A 13,343-nucleotide genomic window follows, 5' to 3' on the forward strand; every position below is an offset into this window, starting at 1 on the left:
ATTCCACCTTCGGATTCTCCAATTCTCACGATTCTTCTCCACACTTCCTCTCCACGCGGCACCAAGACGGTGGAACGCCCACGCCTGGGGTAAACTCTAAAAAGGTCCAGCTGCACATGTTGAGTCTGGGGCTAGGACTAGTGGCCAATGAGCAGTCAGTTAATATCCTAGCCTCGCTAGACACCCCAAATCAATTGTGGGGGAGGCCTCGAAGACGTGGAGAGGAAAGGAGCGCGAGCCCATTTGTGCCCTAGTTCGCCCACTGTTTCTGTAGTGGGCACGAAACGTACTGCCGATGGCAAGAGCGTGCAAACTCTGATTGGACAACGTCCGCGAGCATCTCAAGACTCATAAACCACGCTCCTTCTCCGTCGCAGATATCTTCATTTCGATACGTCCTTCCCTTCCTAGCGACATCCTTTCTACAACGCAATTGCCAATTCAGGCACATTATCCATTATGACTTCGTTCAGACATGCCTTCTCGCTTGATAAGCAGGAGCTCAACGAGATGGCGCCTCCTGGCACTGTCACGTTGATGGGTGAGTGGCGGCCTAACCACGAAATCACCAACATCTCTGACCAGCATCAACAGACAGAGAACTCGTACGAACAAATACAGGGCACCATGAGGTCGAAGAAACCCACATCCACTTGAACCCAGAGTATGTTTTATCTACCACGATGATCATCGACCTCACCTCCTGACAACCTATCTAGGCCATCACCGGATCCCGCGGATCCTCTGAATTTCTCCAACACACGCAAGATCACGATTCTGCTGTTGATGAGTATATACGCCTTCGTTACCAATGTCTCGAGTTCGATCATCAGTAGTGCCTTGCCGACTCTGATTACCGCTTTCATGCAAATGCACGAGCGTGGACCTCCTACTGGCATTCTGCCGTTCAGCAAGCTGACCCACCTTATCGCTGTCAACAACCTCTTTCTGGGTGCCTCAAACATCTGGTGGGTGCCTCTAGGAAACAGTAAGTACTCCCAAGAGCCATTCGCACGACACTTGAACTAAAACCTTTATCAGCCTTTGGTCGTCGTCCTGTAATCCTTGTCTGCTTGGCTCTCCTCTGTGCAACCTCAGTCTGGGCCGGTGAGGCCAAGTCATTCAACAGTCTGCTTGTTGCTAGACTCTTCCAGGGATGTGGTGGTGGTGCAGCCGATACGCTTGCTCCCGATGTTGTTGGTCAGATCTTCTTTACTCACCAGAGAGGTCGCGCTATGGTGAGTCTATCGAGTCATCGATGCAAGACATCACAAACTAACTCATGAAAGGCCATCTACACTATCTTCCTTGCCTCTGGTTCTCTGGTAGGCGGTCTCATTGGTGGTTACATCACACACGACATGGGATGGAGATGGACCATGTACATCTCGGCTATCCTCTCTGGCATCATCTTCGTCCTGACTTTCTTCTTCGTTCCCGAGACTCTCTTCGATCGTGAAGCAGCCATGGCTGTTGTCCGTCCCGAGGGTTATGACAACGACTCACCTGTCGGCGAGAAGGCTGAGATGGCCAGAGTCGAGACTGTCAGCTCTGCTGTCTTCCCTGAATACACCTTCGCCAGAAGCCTCAAGATTGGCATGTACAGACCTGGCTTCTGGAAGCGTTGCATCACACCTTACACCACGCTGCTCTTCCCTGGTACTTGGATGGTCATGCTCCACTACGCCGGTCTTGTCGGCTTGATCGTCACCCTCTCGACCGTTGCACCTCAGATCCTTGCCGCACCTCCATACCTGTGGGGCGGTTCGGTTGGTCTGATCAACGTTGGTGGTTTGATCGGTACCGCTCTCGGCGCAATCTACACCTACTTCACCGCAGATTACATCGTCAAGCGCCAGGCTAGGCGTGAGCGTCACGGATTCAGCGAGCCTGAGAATCGTCTTCCCCTTATGTTCCCTGCACTCGCCATCGCTACTGCCGGCTCTATTTGCTTCGGTTTCTCTGCAAAGGCAGCAACGCCATTGGCCTGGATTGGCCTCGAATTCGGTAACGGCATGGTCGCCTTCGGTCTGATGCAAGTTCCTTCCATCGGCTTCAACTACATCATCGAGAGTTACGGTGGATGGAGTGCCGACTGCTTCCTCATGGTTGTCACCTTCCGTGCCATCATCAGTTTCGCCTGGACATTCTTTGTCGGCACATGGGTCGAGAGCGCAGGTCCCGCCATGCCTTTCGGCATCTTTGCTCTACTCATGGGAATCTTTGGTCTCACCGCTGTTCCTGTCTGGCTCTACGGCAAGAGAATGAGAGTTGCCACAGCCAAGCTTGTGATGAAGGGATACGCAAAGGCCGAGTAACTGATTTAGCAGCCGCGTCGATCTTTCAATGATCTTTTTACGATATAGCAACGTGTTTTATGCAACCCCACAATTCGATCATTCTTCTTTCCCCAATTTGACGTCTCCTCTCATAGTCTTGAATGTAGTGTTTTTAGTTCTTGAGAAAAGCCTGCCACTTGCCCTTGTCCAAGATTTCAGTCTCAGTCACACGAGCAGTCTCCTTTCCCTCTTCCAACTTTATGACTGTCGGAATACCACGGACGTTCCAGTCAACACGAGCGACATTTTCGGGGGTACGCCATTCTTCCTTCTTGCCCACGTAAAAGAGCATGGCTTCGGGCTTCTCAGCACCGTCGAAGGCTTCGCGGACTGAAGGTTCGACATCGACGCAATCAGGACACCACATCTTGCCGTCGACGATTGATGAGTAAAAGACCAGGAAGGAGGTTTTTGGGAGTGATGAGCCCTTGATTGCGCTCATGATGGCGGGGTATCTGGTGATATTTTAGTGAAATTGTTATGTACTTTCACAAAGTTTGACGCACGATTTCTCGATGAGCGGCATATTGATCTTGTGTTGTGATGCTCTGCAGTATGGTTAATTAACTTGGTCAATGTCACTAATGAGGGTGCGCATACATATGAGGCGATGAATTGTTTTTATTGATAAGAAAAACAGGTGGCTGGTCAAAAGCACATTGATGGTAGAAAGAAACCAGACAAACATCTCGCTTGCAAAAGACTTGGGAATTGCGTATTGGGACACACGCCATTTGACACCATCGGACCTTCCCAACAACGAAAACAACCAAGAATTATTCTAATGAGAATAGTAAGCTCTTGCACGCTTTCCAAGGATAACAGTCGCGGCGATTGTGGCACCGGTGGACAGCAAGACGAAGCCGAGGTTCAGCAGCATGGATTGCTCGAAGAAGCCGAAACCTGCGCGTGTTTGCTTTGGTCGCTTGTGTGCGGAAGGTAGGTCTGAGACTGCTTGACGGTACAGCGTTTGTACTGCGGTCGACTTCTCCGATTTTGACGCGCCGTTCAGGGCTGACTCTACGGTCTTTGACTGTGTGGTGTTGGTGACGAAGGCGGGTGTCGGGCGGGTGAAGAGTGCGGTTGGGTAACGCGTCGAGGTGATGGGGTGACCGACTGGGAACGCAGGACCGACTGACATGTTCATTAGTCTTGGTTTTCATCAAGATAAGTGCGATCGAAGTACTAACCAAGAAGTTCTGCTGGGATGTGGTTGACGTATGAGACTTGCGATGCGACAAACTGGCTGAGGTATTTGCACTGGGCATTCTCGCCAAAGTGGTATGCAGCCAGCAGTTCGTTGCCGTTATTGTTGATGAAGTCGATGGCATCGTCAAGACTCTTGACAGAGTGTACAAGCAGAGCCGGCTCGCTGATCTTGTTCTTGAGTAGGTTCGTACTCCTGCATCGCGTGTCAGCTTCTGCCTCTCTACGATACTGATGTTGGTGCTCACCTCTTGGTAACTTCCAGGATTGCTCGGTTGGATTCTTGTGCGATGACACGACCGCTTCCGTCTTTTTGTAGGCTAGAGATCAGGTCTCTGATGTCGTTTTCACGACCACTTCTTCTGGTCGGCGACTTCTCCCTCTCCACTACTTCGTCGAATGACACAGAGTGTCTGAGGAGTGCTTGCAAGAAGTCCTTCTTGGAGAATTCGTTGACAAAGATGACGTCGGGAGCATATGGTGACTTGCCGTTGTATGAGAAGCGAGCATTTACAAGAGCCTTTGCTGTCTCATCAAAGTTCGCCGTCCTGTCAACAATCGCTGCTGTGATTGAGCTTGCTTTTGAGACGAGCTGGTTCTGTGCAGCGGGCCCATCGATGGATCCATCTTGTACTACTTGCAGACAGCCACCCAGGAAGGATGCGTCTTGTACAGGTTGCTGTGCAATGTCGAATGTGTCGTTGTCAAGTGCAGACTTGAGAGTGTTGCGCAGAATGGTTGGAAGACTGCGAAGGCTGTTCTCGATCTATGGTCCTTGTCAGCCACTGTATCTCGTAGCAGTGTACGGATATGCATACCTGGAGAACCACGCAGTTTCCTGCAGCAACAGCTGCGCTCAAGGGTGCGATTGCCGAATAGAAAGGAGTGTGGTCGGCTGAAGCCTTGATGTATACAATGCCGTATCCAAGACGTAGGCTACCCGCATCCTCACCACGTGCAACAGCATATTCGCTCTCAAGCTCCTTCTTTGGCTCAAGCTCCGCAAAGCGCTCTCTCACTGCCGTAAGAGCAAGCGAGAATTCGATCTGTGCTTCTGTTCGGCTAAGACCAGCATCTGCAACAATCGCGTCCACGATTTCGGATGCATTCGACACAAGGTTCTTGTGAAGCTTCTCTAGTTGACTTTGGCGATAGAAGACAGTTCTAGTTCTGCCATCAATAGCGGCAGCTTGGAGCTGTGCGAATGGTCTGTTAGACATGTTGAAGAATCTTGGATATAGAAAATGTGGTGGAAGGGAGGAAAGTGAGATTCACAGGGGATATTTGCTACAAAGTTAACAGCAGCAACTATACTAATTCCGTGGTTCCGTGAAACCATGGCGCTCGAGGCCGGAGCAGAATCACATGTTGCTACAGCCGCCATACCGGGCGCTCAGCTTTTCTCCACATCGGGTATGTGGAGGAAGGATCGTCCTCTACGGAGATGGTTGCGGGGGTCCCCGGTACTTTGCCCGGACCTAAACACTCTTCGAAGATCCGGCATCCGGACTCTCAGGCTGAAGACTTACCTCTGATTGTTTCCTCTGCCTGTGGTGCCTCTCCCCATATTGCTCTCAACTCAGTCGCTGTCGCCATCAATATCAACACCAAAATGTCCGTCACACTCACCGAGAACCGAGTAACCTACTCGCTGGGCAGAACGCTCGCCGACTACGACTTGCAACACAGTGGTGAAGACTCCGACGTCTCAGCAGCTCCCAACTCTCGTTCTGCGCCGGAGGGTACCAGCAACAATCCATCAGACTGGGAGGACAACTTCCGCCGTGTCCCCGACTATCGCCCGGTAGACACCTCACTCGACTTTTCATACCGTGACACTACACAAAACGGCATCGAGCGAGCTTTCATTTGGAATATGTTCAACGGAATTGTTCTCACATCGGTACGGCGCCACAAATCGTCGACTACGAGATGGATAAGGCATACTGACATATCTGTAGGCGACGAACAGACTTTGGAGAGCTACAGGAGGCAAGATCAACAACACATACTTCCGCTGGCAGGTTGGTGGAGAACATTGAGTTGAAACATTATATTGCATGGTCATGATGTTGCAGGTGTTCTGGAGCTGCGTCTTCTCGTTAAATCAAACATTTTCCCGTTAGCAAGTTCTTTTTTATGTGCTATAGTCCCGAAACTTGAGAATTAAATGTAAATGCTTATCAACCTTGATGGTCTGTGACGGAAATCTTTTTGGAGCGTTGAGTGTTGCGATTACCACATTGTATCGGTTCTCTATGGGTTCAAGACGACTTGGGAACACCCTCCATAACACCGAGATCCTCGTCCAATGGCTTTCCGTTGATCTCAATGGGAAGCGAAGGCTGCAAGACGTACATCATACGCGCCCACTCGGTGTCGCTTGTGTTTCTCCATGCATGGTTGGTTCCTCTTTGTACTGCAACATCTCCAACTTTCATGACTCTAGTCTCGCCGCTGTCGAGGACCAGCTCCATCTCTCCGAAGAGAACAACACCGTAGTCGAGCGAAACAGTGCGGTGCATAGGTGATGTTGAGCCAGGAGGGCAATCCTGAGCTGATTAGTATCCTCGATTAGAGGCATAATCAGAAGTACGTACCACAAAACGAAGAACCGATCCCTGCTTGTTGACAAGACCAGGTGGTGTTACCAAGTGCTCCTTGTAACTTGCGATATCCTTGTCGTCGGTCATGTCAACTGGCGTGGTTGAAGTTGTGTAGCCAAGGGAGAAGCCAACGGAACCACCTTGAACCGTAGTCCAAGGGGCAGTCTCCTCAATCTCTGCGAAAATAGCCTTGCCATCGTCGTTGTGACCAGTGATGAGTCTCTGGTATTTGGGAAGCTCTCCTTTGTGTGCCATTTTGATGAGGTTTGGTGATTGTGAATATGCTTAAGGGAATCAATGATTGTGAAAGGTCGTCAAGTTGAGTAAAGGAGTCAAAATGTAGTTCTCTAACTTGAGAGCTCGCATGAGAACCTCCTCATCTCGGATGATTGACTCTCCATAGCCGCTGTAGCCCCACAAACACTGTATAGCACGACCCACATCAAGGTGGATTGCTGTTCCTCCACATGCCGACGCGGAACATGTGGAGGACCCCCGCGACCGTCCGCAATTCGGACTCCTGCAGACCCCAGCGCCGAAGCATTTGCCATGAAGACGTGATTATTGTTGAACAAAAAGGCAAGCTCCTACTTCCAGAGCCAAGGTTCGTAGACCCTTCCTCTTTTTCTCCTATCCATCTCGTCATTGTTGCAAGATGCCTAACAAGATCCAAGACCTCCACACCGTCGACGACAAGTCTTTTGACTATGTGTTCGAGCAGAATGCTACCGTTGAGTTGAAGTCAAGCGATGGCTTGGTTCGTGTCAATGTTTACAGACCGAAGACAACTGAAAAGGTCCCTGTCCTAATCACATATGGACCGTAAGTAAACTTCAAGAAGCTGTCAATCGGGCCAGTAAGAGCTAACAGCGAGTAGTTACGGAAAGGACATCCCGTATGCCGACTTCCACGCAAAGAGTTACTCAGAAGTCAACCCTGAGCACAAGTCAACACACTCGGCATGGGAGACTCCTGATCCTGCATTCTGGACCAAGAACGGATACGCTGTAGTCCGTGCTGACGAGCGTGGTCTGGGTCAATCTCCTGGTCTCCTTGACACTATGTCAAGAGGCACCTCAGAAGCCTTCTTCGATGTAGTCGAATGGGCATCGGAGCAAGAGTGGTCGTCTGGAAAGGTCGGTCTTCTTGGTATCAGTTACTTCGCCGGCTCTCAATGGCGTGTGGCTGCCAGAAACCCTAAGGGTCTTTCTGCTATTGTCCCCTGGGAGGGTATGTCGGACTACTACAGAGATCGCTGCCGTCACGGCGGTATTCTCTCCAACCAGTTCATCAGATTCTGGTGGAATCGCCAGATCATCACCAACCAATACGGAAAGCCTGGACGTAAGGCAAACAACTGGGGCCCAGACACCATTGAAGGTGATCTGTCAGAAGAGGAGAGAGCTGCAAACAGACAGGATCAGAACATCGATAACCAGAACAACTAGTGCGTGCTTCTGGAGCGAAGTGTTTAGACCACTACTGACTTCCGATAGCTACCGCGACGACCCTTACTACGCCTCAAAGGAATATGACATGGGTGACATCAAGGTCCCTCTCCTCTCAGTCGCCAACTGGGGTGGTATCCTGCTCCATCTCCGCGGCAACATCGAAGGCTTCGCTCATGCGGGCTCCGAGTTCAAGTACCTCCGCTGTATCACTGGCCGTCACGATCTTCCCTTCTACTACAGCGAAGAGGTTGAAATCCAACGCAGCTTTTTGGATGCCTTCCTCAAGGGCGAGGACAGAGTTGGTTGGGCCACCAAGGGCAAAGTCCCCATGGTAGACATGGTCCTCCGCAAGGGCGATGTTGGCTTCAACGACTCCAAAGCAGAGCAAACATACCCTAGAAGACAAGAGAACGAATGGCCCATTGCCAGAACACAATACACAAACTACTACCTCACACCAGAGAAGGGACTTACCACATCTACTCCCTCAGAAAAGGCAAAGCTTGGTTACAGAGCTTTGGGCACGCTTGACAAGCCGGAGATGATTCAATTCACCACTCCTGCTTTCGAACAGGAGACAGAGATCACTGGACACATCACAGCTCGTCTCAACGTCTCCTTGACCCCTGACACCACTGGACCCACACCCACCGACATTGATGTATTCGTCACCCTCAGACACATCTCTCCCGAGGGTAAGGAGGTCTTCTACACAGGTACTGCCGGCGATCCCGTACCGCTTTGTAAGGGATGGCTCCGCGTATCCATGCGCAAGACCAACCCCGAACACTACAAGCATCGCCCATACCTCCCCCACAGAGACTACTTCAGCACCGATAAGCAGCCCGTCATCCCTGGAGAGGTATACCCAGTCGACATTGAAGTCTGGCCCACTCAGGTCGTTGTCGACAAGGGTGGGAAAATCATCTTCGAGGTTGCCAGTGGTGACACCCAAGGCTCGGGTATCTTCGGTCACAACGACTCCGTCGACCGCTCAGAAGCCAAGCTTAAGGGTACCAACTTCATCCACTTCAGCGACAAGTTCACCAACTATGTCACTCTCCCTATCATTCCTCCCAAGGAGTCATAACTGTTGCGTGGTAGAGGACAGAGTCGGTTGTAAAAGACAGATAGATATACCATGTCGTAGCGTATCAATAGCAAGCATCATTTTCGAACATATCAATTACGAACACGATCATTCATGCATGATCTTTGCTCGGCATACATTTGGAAAATTGTAAACATGACGCTGTCAAGTATCGAGCCATGTAACGAGACGACCTTCCTTGATTAAGCGGACAATATGCTCGCTTGGAGGGTGTGATGGTTGCTTGTTGAGGGTAAATGATCAACTCTAAAGACATGATCAAGAAGAAGTCATTGCAGGATGGGTGGGCAAGTCCGTATGCAAGGCGAATTCGATTGTCAAAACGAAGGCAGTCAACTGCCGATCCCAGGATATCATAAACTAAAGGTACTCAAATGAAAGTCTCTCCTCAAGCAGAAGCTCGTACAGGCCTGCTTCCTTGCCAGTTACCAATCGTGAATTGTGAGTTGCACATGTTCTGAAGCTCCCAGGTTTCTGCACCCAAGACACCACCTTGCTCTTCCATATCTTCCCAATCACCTGCAGCACCAGCACAGAAACAAGCTGCCATGAAGTGATCGTCTGTTCCGTGTGCCTCGCGGTAGTAGTGATGCTTCATGAGTCGTGTCATGGCTCTTCTCAAAGCAGGGCCCTGGTTTTGAGTCATGACATCTTCAACGGCTTGTCTGAAGTCCAAGAGAGGACTTTCTGGGGGAGCAACCTGGGCGAAGTTGTCTCTGTGCTTGACCATGGGCCACCATACATTGCGGTAGAGGTTGTGGACAGCACCTCCAGTACCGACGATCAGGTAGCCTTCCTTCCTCAGCGATCGCAATGATGATCCGACCTTCATGTGGTAGTGGGGATCGTAGTATGCGTTCATGCTGACGATTGTGGTGGGAGGGCAGCCGTTAGGGAACATTCTGATCAGGATCAGGTATGTGTCGTGAATCCAGTCGAAAGTTGCGTCCTTCTCTGCGTTGAAGCCAGCCTTGAGCAGCAAGTCCAGTACTTTGTCGGCAGTGGGTAGGTCGGGTACAAGTTCGTAGTCAACATATTTTGAAGGGTGAACATAGGCTACGGGACTCTTGTTGGGCTTTGGGTTGGCCGAAACCATGATCTTGTCGCCTCTAGCATCCCAATGAGCTCCCTATGCTTCTGTCAGCACATCATATCTATTGTAGAGGATGAGGATACTTACCATCATGATTACGCCTTTGATATTGTGTGACAAGGCTTCATCGCCACACTTCTTCCAGTAATCAGCACTGGTGGACTCCTCGCCGAGCATCATGGTCGAGCCATGGCTAAAAAAGTGAACTGGTGATAGACCTGCTTCTGTCAGCCATACCCGAGTGGTCTTTCTGGACGAACGAACATACCCATTGTGTAGATTGTGATGTGTGAGTGTCAGCAATGTGCAGTCAATGGAGCAAAGGAGCAGTTTGAATACAAATCAGCTCGATAATAGGCTATGGAAGATACAGTAGCACATGCTCTCGGCATTGGGGGCTCCGCACGCGATCGACGAATGTGTCGGGAAGTGGAGGAGAAAGTGGAGGAAGGATGGGGCCAGAACGCCACTAACCCGCACGTTTCGCTTCGAGACGGAGCGAAAGACCAGCCGACGCGCTGCAAAGACCGAGGGGAAATTGAGGGGAGACGCGGTCGCCATGAGTCGGGCATCTCTGTTTTATCTCCACATTGTCCACCCTCCTGCCGTGGTGCTACCTGACATGATATCTCCTGTTTGTTGCGACTATTCCGAACCGATGGAGAACCCTTCCCCCGCTTCAGTACTGGGTAAGCACGCTCGGGACGAATCTTCAGAGCAGACACCCCAGGAGTCATCCAAATTGTTCCAATGTGGTGATTGTAGAAAGAGTTATTCACGGGTTGACCATCTTGCAAGACATGTTCGTCTGCATACCAAAGTCAGTCTTGCCTTAGAGTGTTGATGATGTGGGGTTGTGTTAATGTGTCGCCTGATAGGAGAAGCCCTACCTCTGTCAGACCTGCAACAAGAGCTTTGCTAGAGCGTAGGTGCCCTGCATGTTACACAGCATGTGTGATACATTGATGGTGAACAAGCGGCTGACAACATGTCAGCGATCTCCTCAAACGCCATGTAGCAGGCCATGAAGCTCGAGGAGAACAATCAGCAAACACCCCAGCACCAAATCGCCAAGGACGCGTCAGTAAAGCATGTGAAGCCTGTGCCGAATTGCACATTCGCTGCGACGAACAGAAGCCATGTACGAGATGCAACAAAAAGCAGATGACCTGTGTGTATCAGTCTTCGCCACCGCCACCAGACAAGGAAGCTGTTGCTAGAGATCTTCTGGCCTTTGCAAGTGAGCCGGTTGTTATGCCATCTGACATGCCATCGATGAATCCTACAATAACTCATCCGATGGGTATGAACGACATGAACCAGGATGATGTGAGTCTATCCTCATCCTTCATGGAGCCACCGAGACCGTACCAAGCCTCGACAGAGCCCATGATCAACATGACGACAGCCGACGACCAGATGGTGGACCCATCACTGACTCAACAGAATCCTGGCCATGTATCTGTGCCAGCGTATGAGAATGATGGGAGCTTTTTGCATGACTTCCTACAGAGCATCATCGGCGGAGATCCATTCCCTCGACAACCTGCACCAGGAGAGCTCATACCTGGCACATGGACGCCACGGAATGTCTTCGACTTTGGTACAAATACAGACCTCGAACTCAACGACCTAGATCTCGGATTTCTGGACGGGTACAACCACGAGATACCTTTCGCATCGTTCGTGGAAACCCCGGAGACAGCACGATCAATACCTGGATCCACGAGCGACCCGCCCTCAGCTCTGGGAGTCGAGTCGTTACAAAAGTCCTCGACATGGCGCTTCCGTCCTGTTACACAAGATCGTGGCATGAACGATCAACAAAACATATCAATGCCGAACGGCGATACCAGCAAGCGATTACCAGTCCAGAGAAGAGTGACGTCCGAGATGCTTTCATACAACATGCGAGATCGTATCATGGCCCTGTTCATGTCTTCCGCCAATGCAGATACACTTCAAAAGACGATGCTGTCATTCCCATCGCTCGAGCTTCTGGACAGTTTGTTGCAATACTTTCTTTCATCGAAAACCGCCATATCGAATCGAATGATTCATCTGCCAACATTTCGACCAAACAATGCGAGACCAGAACTGATTGCAGCGATGGTTGTTGGTGGTGCAACTCTTGCTCCAGATATCAGCTTGAGGAAGATGGGATTTGCGTTGATGGAAGTAGTCCGCGTCGGGGTACCTAACAACATCGAAAGAGACAACACACTCATTGGCGATGTTGAGTGCGTGACGTCGCTCGGCATTGGCCTGAGCTCCGGTCTCTGGAGCGGAAACTCTCGCAAGATGGAAATCGCGGAGAGCTTCCTCCAGCCATATCTAACCATGTGCCGCCGCAGAGGCTGGTTTCGGAGATCTGCCTATGAGGCCATTATCCCATACTCGACGGATACAGGCAAAGCTCTTGAAGACAAGTGGCATGCGTGGGCCAAACAAGAGATGCGAAAGAGGCTGGTCTTCTACCTATTAGAGTACGACACCCGTCAGTCGATTACGCTGTTCACAAATCCTCTGATATCGTATGCGGAACTCGGCCTACCTCTACCAGAAGCTGAGAGTCTGTGGATCGCCGCGACAGCCGAGAAGTGGAAGCAGACATACATGTCTCTGGATCAACACAAGCAAAGAGAACCATCTCTTACTGACTTGCTACAAGATGTTGAGCTTCTTGGCGAGGGACACGACATGTTCGATGAGACCACTGCGAGTCAAGCACTGCTCAGTGCCGCTTGGCGTCTGATCTGGGAATATCGACAAATGTGCTCCATCAGCAGAGGTCAAGCAAGCTCATGGAGCAACTCAAATCTGTTGCTATCATCAAGACTTACAGAGCTCACAAGACTTCTCGACTGTGTCAAGATGAGCTCGCATACCAATGTCGCCATGACTCTTTCCCTAGAGCTGCTGCTCATGCACCTGCATATCTCGCTCGAGGAAATGCATCTTTTCGCAGGAGCAGAAGGTCACTCAGAAGCAAGAAGAGTGTTTCCTCTACTGCAAGAATGGGCCAAGTCTTCCAGTGCTCGTCAAGGTGTCTATCACGCTGCTCAAATTGTAGCGGCGGCCAGAAAGATACCCACCGGCTGTCTGCGAGACTTCCACGCCATCGTACTCTACCAGGCAGGCCTGGCCCTATGGTCATACGGTGTGATCTCAAACGCCGCACTCACCGAATCAGCCCTCGACTCCATCGGCAATATCTCAGCACGACGAGGTGAAAGCGTCGCCATGCTAGACGAAACAGATAGCAACGGCGCGCAAAGATTCATCAGCCTGAACAAAGGACAAGCTGCTATCAAAAAGGCTGTCGGTGACCCTAGCGGCACGCATGTGTTGTTATCAGAGCCCGCGGCTGTAATGAGTGTGCTTATGGATATCTTCAGGATGAATGGTCGGCCACCGAGGTCGGCGCCGCCCCTGGTGGAGAATTTGCTGGAGCTTATGGAGGGGTTGAGGCTTGCGGTTCTTGAGCCTGGTACTTGTTGATTTGTATAAAAAGTTACCTAGTAATGTTGATATGAT

At 50.8% G+C, this 13,343-nt stretch overlaps 8 protein-coding genes across 8 annotated transcripts; 4 read left to right on the plus strand and 4 right to left on the minus strand.

Moving 5' to 3' along the window:
• The first annotated feature begins 206 nt into the window (after window positions 1–206).
• On the plus strand, window positions 207–2,794 carry AUEXF2481DRAFT_41826 (uncharacterized protein). The gene is made up of 5 exons (XM_013486617.1): window positions 207–541; window positions 595–664; window positions 720–988; window positions 1,042–1,238; window positions 1,290–2,794. The coding sequence occupies exons 1-5, from the start codon at window positions 460–462 to the stop codon at window positions 2,316–2,318; spliced, it is 1,647 nt and encodes a 548-aa protein (XP_013342071.1). The 5' UTR covers window positions 207–459; the 3' UTR covers window positions 2,319–2,794.
• Window positions 2,452–2,865, minus strand: AUEXF2481DRAFT_6661 (uncharacterized protein; the record flags this gene model as incomplete). The annotated part of the gene is made up of 2 exons (XM_013486513.1): window positions 2,452–2,794; window positions 2,846–2,865. The coding sequence occupies 2 exons, from the start codon at window positions 2,863–2,865 to the stop codon at window positions 2,452–2,454; spliced, it is 363 nt and encodes a 120-aa protein (XP_013341967.1).
• AUEXF2481DRAFT_327586 (uncharacterized protein) lies at window positions 2,668–4,915 on the minus strand. The gene is made up of 6 exons (XM_013486706.1): window positions 4,364–4,915; window positions 3,794–4,311; window positions 3,530–3,741; window positions 2,940–3,473; window positions 2,846–2,887; window positions 2,668–2,794 (listed from the first exon to the last, which is right to left on the minus strand). The coding sequence occupies exons 1-4, from the start codon at window positions 4,763–4,765 to the stop codon at window positions 3,121–3,123; spliced, it is 1,485 nt and encodes a 494-aa protein (XP_013342160.1). The 5' UTR covers window positions 4,766–4,915; the 3' UTR covers window positions 2,668–2,794; window positions 2,846–2,887; window positions 2,940–3,120.
• Window position 4,916: 1 nt separating this feature from the next.
• AUEXF2481DRAFT_327558 (uncharacterized protein) lies at window positions 4,917–5,740 on the plus strand. The gene is made up of 3 exons (XM_013486707.1): window positions 4,917–5,448; window positions 5,507–5,569; window positions 5,624–5,740. The coding sequence occupies exons 1-3, from the start codon at window positions 4,990–4,992 to the stop codon at window positions 5,669–5,671; spliced, it is 570 nt and encodes a 189-aa protein (XP_013342161.1). The 5' UTR covers window positions 4,917–4,989; the 3' UTR covers window positions 5,672–5,740.
• A 69-nt stretch (window positions 5,741–5,809) lies between these two features.
• Window positions 5,810–6,406, minus strand: AUEXF2481DRAFT_6664 (uncharacterized protein; the record flags this gene model as incomplete). The annotated part of the gene is made up of 2 exons (XM_013486514.1): window positions 5,810–6,097; window positions 6,146–6,406. The coding sequence occupies 2 exons, from the start codon at window positions 6,404–6,406 to the stop codon at window positions 5,810–5,812; spliced, it is 549 nt and encodes a 182-aa protein (XP_013341968.1).
• A 400-nt stretch (window positions 6,407–6,806) lies between these two features.
• On the plus strand, window positions 6,807–8,692 carry AUEXF2481DRAFT_67424 (uncharacterized protein; the record flags this gene model as incomplete). Its single annotated transcript, XM_013486662.1, has 3 exons — window positions 6,807–6,973; window positions 7,029–7,598; window positions 7,648–8,692. 3 exons carry the CDS (start codon window positions 6,807–6,809, stop codon window positions 8,690–8,692), a joined length of 1,782 nt encoding a protein of 593 aa, XP_013342116.1.
• Window positions 8,693–9,101: 409 nt separating this feature from the next.
• Window positions 9,102–10,078, minus strand: AUEXF2481DRAFT_31167 (uncharacterized protein; the record flags this gene model as incomplete). The annotated part of the gene is made up of 3 exons (XM_013486568.1): window positions 9,102–9,842; window positions 9,894–10,024; window positions 10,075–10,078. The coding sequence occupies 3 exons, from the start codon at window positions 10,076–10,078 to the stop codon at window positions 9,102–9,104; spliced, it is 876 nt and encodes a 291-aa protein (XP_013342022.1).
• Window positions 10,079–10,464: 386 nt separating this feature from the next.
• Window positions 10,465–13,307, plus strand: AUEXF2481DRAFT_47559 (uncharacterized protein; the record flags this gene model as incomplete). Its single annotated transcript, XM_013486644.1, has 3 exons — window positions 10,465–10,626; window positions 10,685–10,731; window positions 10,802–13,307. The coding sequence occupies 3 exons, from the start codon at window positions 10,465–10,467 to the stop codon at window positions 13,305–13,307; spliced, it is 2,715 nt and encodes a 904-aa protein (XP_013342098.1).
• Window positions 13,308–13,343: the final 36 nt, after the last annotated feature.

Source organism: Aureobasidium subglaciale (genome assembly GCF_000721755.1).
Source record: "Aureobasidium subglaciale EXF-2481 unplaced genomic scaffold scaffold_16, whole genome shotgun sequence".
Classification (NCBI taxonomy): Eukaryota; Fungi; Ascomycota; class Dothideomycetes; order Dothideales; family Saccotheciaceae; genus Aureobasidium; species Aureobasidium subglaciale.

Bases quoted from the DNA above. Each gene is read 5' to 3' on its own strand.
- AUEXF2481DRAFT_327558 (XM_013486707.1), top strand. From the start codon at position 4,990: ATGGTTGCGGGGGTCCCCGGTACTTTGCCCGGACCTAAACACTCTTCG. The intron at 5,449-5,506 runs GTACGGCGCCAC...ACATATCTGTAG, and splicing joins ACGGAATTGTTCTCACATCG to GCGACGAACAGACTTTGGAG. The intron at 5,570-5,623 runs GTTGGTGGAGAA...ATGATGTTGCAG, and splicing joins ACACATACTTCCGCTGGCAG to GTGTTCTGGAGCTGCGTCTT.
- AUEXF2481DRAFT_41826 (XM_013486617.1), top strand. From the start codon at position 460: ATGACTTCGTTCAGACATGCCTTCTCGCTTGATAAGCAGGAGCTCAAC. The intron at 989-1,041 runs GTAAGTACTCCC...AACCTTTATCAG, and splicing joins GTGGGTGCCTCTAGGAAACA to CCTTTGGTCGTCGTCCTGTA. The intron at 1,239-1,289 runs GTGAGTCTATCG...AACTCATGAAAG, and splicing joins ACCAGAGAGGTCGCGCTATG to GCCATCTACACTATCTTCCT.
- AUEXF2481DRAFT_327586 (XM_013486706.1), bottom strand. From the start codon at position 4,765: ATGTCTAACAGACCATTCGCACAGCTCCAAGCTGCCGCTATTGATGGC. The intron at 4,312-4,363 runs GTATGCATATCC...CAAGGACCATAG, and splicing joins GAAACTGCGTGGTTCTCCAG to ATCGAGAACAGCCTTCGCAG. The intron at 3,474-3,529 runs GTTAGTACTTCG...TGAACATGTCAG, and splicing joins CATCCCAGCAGAACTTCTTG to TCGGTCCTGCGTTCCCAGTC.